Source organism: Temnothorax curvispinosus, unplaced genomic scaffold (genome assembly GCF_003070985.1).
Source record: "Temnothorax curvispinosus isolate PA1 unplaced genomic scaffold, ASM307098v1 QBEX01015293.1, whole genome shotgun sequence".
NCBI lineage: Eukaryota > Metazoa > Arthropoda > Insecta > Hymenoptera > Formicidae > Temnothorax > Temnothorax curvispinosus.
In genome coordinates, this window is record NW_020225073.1 from 1 (window position 1) to 4,576 (window position 4,576).

The 4,576-nt window shown below is 32.8% G+C and overlaps 1 protein-coding gene across 2 annotated transcripts; it reads right to left on the reverse strand.

Annotated features, from left to right (window-relative positions):
- Positions 1-950: 950 nt before the first annotated feature.
- On the reverse strand, positions 951-4,018 carry LOC112465519 (GATA zinc finger domain-containing protein 14-like). 2 transcript variants are annotated; one of them, XM_025033087.1, is made up of 5 exons: positions 3,852-4,018; positions 2,989-3,384; positions 2,647-2,806; positions 1,308-2,452; positions 951-1,146 (listed from the first exon to the last, which is right to left on the reverse strand). In XM_025033087.1, exons 2-5 carry the CDS (start codon positions 3,064-3,066, stop codon positions 1,030-1,032), a joined length of 1,500 nt encoding a protein of 499 aa, XP_024888855.1. In that variant the 5' UTR covers positions 3,067-3,384; positions 3,852-4,018; the 3' UTR covers positions 951-1,029. The 2 variants fall into 2 exon arrangements, with proteins under 2 accessions (XP_024888855.1, XP_024888854.1); XM_025033086.1 differs by having other exon boundaries at positions 2,989-4,018.
- Positions 4,019-4,576: the final 558 nt, after the last annotated feature.

Sequence of the window (4,576 nt, forward strand, 5' to 3'; positions counted from 1 at the left end):
GCTTTTATCAACACTATGCTCAAACAGCCGCATAAGAAAGATAATGCCTGCGTTTGTTTATTCGAGAAGGAAATAATATGCTCGCCTTTTAGTACGATTGTCACTTTGCATTCTAGCGAATAGGTGTGTTAATATTTCCGGCTGACATCGCTGCGATATTCGCGACATTCGGAAATATGATCATTTTCGCGATTGCCCCCTCGCGACGCGCCTTCGGCCGGACATTAAACACCGCGAAATACGTATTTTTGAGAAATATCAATACCCGTACGCTGAATTTATGGTACGCGATAGGTACTGCAGTAAATAATGAATGCGAGGTTCATATACGTACATTGTTACCGTTTACCGTGAGTCGCGACGCCACTCGTTCCGCACGGAGCCGATCCTGCCGATCTGTCCAACGTCCGCCGCGTTCTGGAAACCGTGAAAACGAAGGGGTAGCATAATCAAAATGGCAAGGGCGCTTCGTTTTCCGCGCGGTCAACTTCACGCGCCAAGATCGACGCGACGTCGCTACGCGCCGTTTTTAACTTTGCGATTATGCATTTTCCGTATTTCGAAAATCAATTAATACTATATATGCTTAACAAGTATTCTTTATTTTACAAATTACTTTAATTTCAATGTACAAATTATTTAGCACATTTACAATGCAAATATTACTTATGTCGGTTATTGTCGAAACGCAGCTCATGGGCCAATAAGAGAATTTCTTTTTTGAAAACGAATTCTCCTGATTGGACCATCAGAAGCAAAATTAAAATTAAAAGGAATTTCTGAGATTTATTGTAAAAATAAAAATTCATTTATTTATTTAATTTTTAAGAAAAGATGAGCACAAATCAAAGAATAACTTATTATGTTATGTATTTATTAATTAATAATTATTACATCGTTAAATTGCAATTAAAGTTATTGAGAAAACAATTATCATATATTTCGGTTATAATAATAATGTATATATGTTATCAATGCAAAAATTAATTATTGCTAAGATAACAAATATGATATTATAAATATATCGCTTCAGAAGTATTTCAAAATTGGTTTGACACGAAGAACATCACAACCCAATTGGCAGGAAAGCTTACTATTATGTGGTAAAACTTGGCATAACACTTTGCGCAAATCGTTCCCCTTTTGCTGCAAAAAGAATGGAATTTTAATATTGTAAAATTAACTGCTTTATATTTAAATTATAAATGTTTATGTATTATAAAACTGCTTGTTATTTCTGGCAAATTGTTGATTCTAATTACATTACATTGTAAAATTATTCGGGTATAAGAGAAATAAATGTTTACCTCTAATAAGAAATGAACGATAACATCGAAACTGCGGATAAACGTTTGAACGAGCTGTAATGTAGATTTAATGTTGCTACCACATTTTCCAGTACTGAGAATTTCATCATAATTACATAAAAGTCCATTAGTCTTTTTTATATCTGATTTTTTGCCTGCCACCACACCATCATGTCCTGTGGAATTCTTATTTCGGTTTTCATTGCTGTGGCTTCCGTTAATAATCACATCTTCCCCGTTATTATGATTAGTATTTTCTCTTTTTACATCATTATTTCTACCTCCTGCATGATCACCAGATTGTCCACCTTTATCATAATTGCTGTTGTTCCCTTCTTTTTCTCCACTTTTCTTAGTTGTAGTCTGTTTTGACGCTTTTTGCTCCTTGGTTTCGTTATCTCCGTGTGATATTACGATGCTTCCTCCTTTTACGTGACTGTTACTATTTCCGTTTCTATTGTTACGTCCTTTATCGCTGCCACTGTGTTGTCCATCCTTGCCATGTAATATCGTGATATTTTCTCCTCTCTCCATATCATTGCCGTTCTCTCTCTTTTTTCCACTGTTTTTAATTTTATTTTCTTTTGATGATTTTTTTACGTGACTGTTATCATTTCCATTTCTATCGACATCTTCATCTGATTTTTCTCTATCCGAGAGTGGTATAACAATTATGTCTCCTTCGTCCCAATAACTATTCTTATTTTCTTCTAAATGTTTATCAGCAGTCCAGTTCATACTTGTTGAGCTTTGGTGTCCTTTCGATCCGTTATGCTTCGTGTGGTGTTCTTTGTGTTCTTCATGTTCTCTATATTTTTTACCTGTGACATCAGCTGATATCCCACCGCCAAGATCAGCAGATATTTTATCGGTATCAAGTGATGTCTTGTGATCTGCATGGTCGCTTTCAGCGTTTCCACCAAAAATATGAGTAATCGATCCCCAAATTCCACTACTATTAGATTCTTCTGCAGATTTTTCGTGTTTTTTGGATTTGTCATGTTTATCAGAGTGTTCTCTTTCTGAAGGTCTCTTGTTGTGGTTGCCCGACATTCCAATATCCAAACCGCCCTTCCCGCCAAGCGATATTCCAAAGCCTGCATCACCTCCACCAAGCGACAATTTTGGCTTGAGCCCTATTCCTCCTGCAGGAAATGTTTAATAATAACATTTAAATAACAATAACACTTGTAAAAGTGATAAAATTGGCATTTCTTAATAATTGTACAAAATAATGGATAACGGTAACACATCTTAAGAACTCTTTATCATATTATATCTCAAACCTTCAAGATTTCTTTTATTATAAAACTTGGATTATTAGTTTTCGTTTAATTACCTTCGATATTTAAGCCTATTTCGTTGCTATCTGACTCATCGCTCAATCCAAATATATTTAATAAACTGTGCGGTACTGTCACACCAATATTCTTTTTTAATTTTCCTCCTATTCCGCCTAAACCTGCAGAAACTGACGCATCATCTGAGAATGAAATACCCTATATGAAAAAAAGAAAGATTTAAGAATTAATAATCCAGAAAAGAACACATTGTTGTTATTTTTTCTAAGTGTTTGCAAATAGTGATTTGTATTATATACGTTTTTAAATAATATCTAATAGATTACACATTACATTCATTAATAAAATATTTAATAAAACATTTAATAAAATATACATACCCGAACTTGTCTTTTATATGTCGGTAGTGCTAATATCTTGCTTACGAAAACTAACGACAAAAGCATAAAAATACGCATACTTCTAACTGATAATACTAATTAGTAAATAATAATCAGTTCGAAAATTATTTAGTAATTTCTGTACCCCAATAAGTTCTTGGCGAAACGAATAAATTGACTCGTCTACTTGTTTAGTGCTACCTTTTTATACTTGCGGATCGATAAAATTATGCAGAAATTTCTGAGTGTTAAACAACAGTCAGTTCGAAATATCGTAAATCTTTTTTCGTTCATTATGCATTCGTATTTTTGTATTCATGAAATGTATATGTATACGATAATGTAATTTATTTCAATTGCATCTCTTTACTCGTGATCTCTCTTATATGTATCCGCCTATAATAATTGGACATAGATAAGAAAATGAATCATGTTCAAAAAGTTTCCGTAATTTAGTAGAAGTTATATTGCAAAATTGTACGGCAATATTTTTGAAGCGATATATATAGCTAAAGTCACATTATACTTCGCGCAATTTTCTGATAATGCAAACAGTTTCACTCGCCATTTGTACATGTAGCCTCGAATGCCGCGATAACATTGTACTGTCTGACATAAATACAACCATGCAAATTAATGTGTAAATTGGCACGTGCAGTGCCACTTGAATTTATATTCGTGTTCTTTTAAAAATTTTTTCGTGGCGAGTTAAATGTAACGAGCTAAAATGTGAAAGATAAGAGTGATAGATTAAATTGTTTTGAAGCTATTTACGAGTTGTATATGCACGGCACAAAAGAGATATATTTAAGTGTTCACACTGTATATTCATGATGTATTTACACATAGGATTTTATTCTTACTGTTTTATGATTCCATATATCATTGTTTTCTCAGATATCGATTTATGGCTAACGTTGTTTTTATATACGGCCTCTGCCTCGAAGATGGCCTGGTGTCGGGCAATTCCATACAGTGTCATAACTCTTGCCCTCTCGATAGTTGCAGCATTTGCGAGGATATGTTAACGAGACCGATCTTGCGATACGAGACTCGATACGCCATTCACATGTGTGAGGAGACAAGCTCAGAAGAATATAATTGTTTCCGCCACTGGATTGTCCTCGCCTAAAATTTTATTAAATATAAGAATGATTAAATGCCATATGATAAAGCTAATTCAACTAATGATAACTCATCTCAGCAAGAACAAATAACAATTATAATAATTAATTTTTATAAATATTTTTAAGATACAGTTATGAAGACGTTTATTGTTTTTCTATGATAAAAATGTATTTCCTATAATTAAACGGTTACACACAAATATTACAGACAATATAGATATAATAAAATAAAATGTCTTTCTCTTTCTCCAAACATATATATATGTATATATTTATATATTTTTTGAATTTTGATAGTATAATTTGTTTCATTTAATTTATGTTTATATGTATTCAATTATTCTTACTCATTTCGCGCTTCTTTCTCTATTGCCTCTTGATTTTCTGTTCAATGATGATAATTCATTTAAGATAGATTTATCTATCTGTCCTTCCATTTCGTACAGTGCTGAAAATTAATC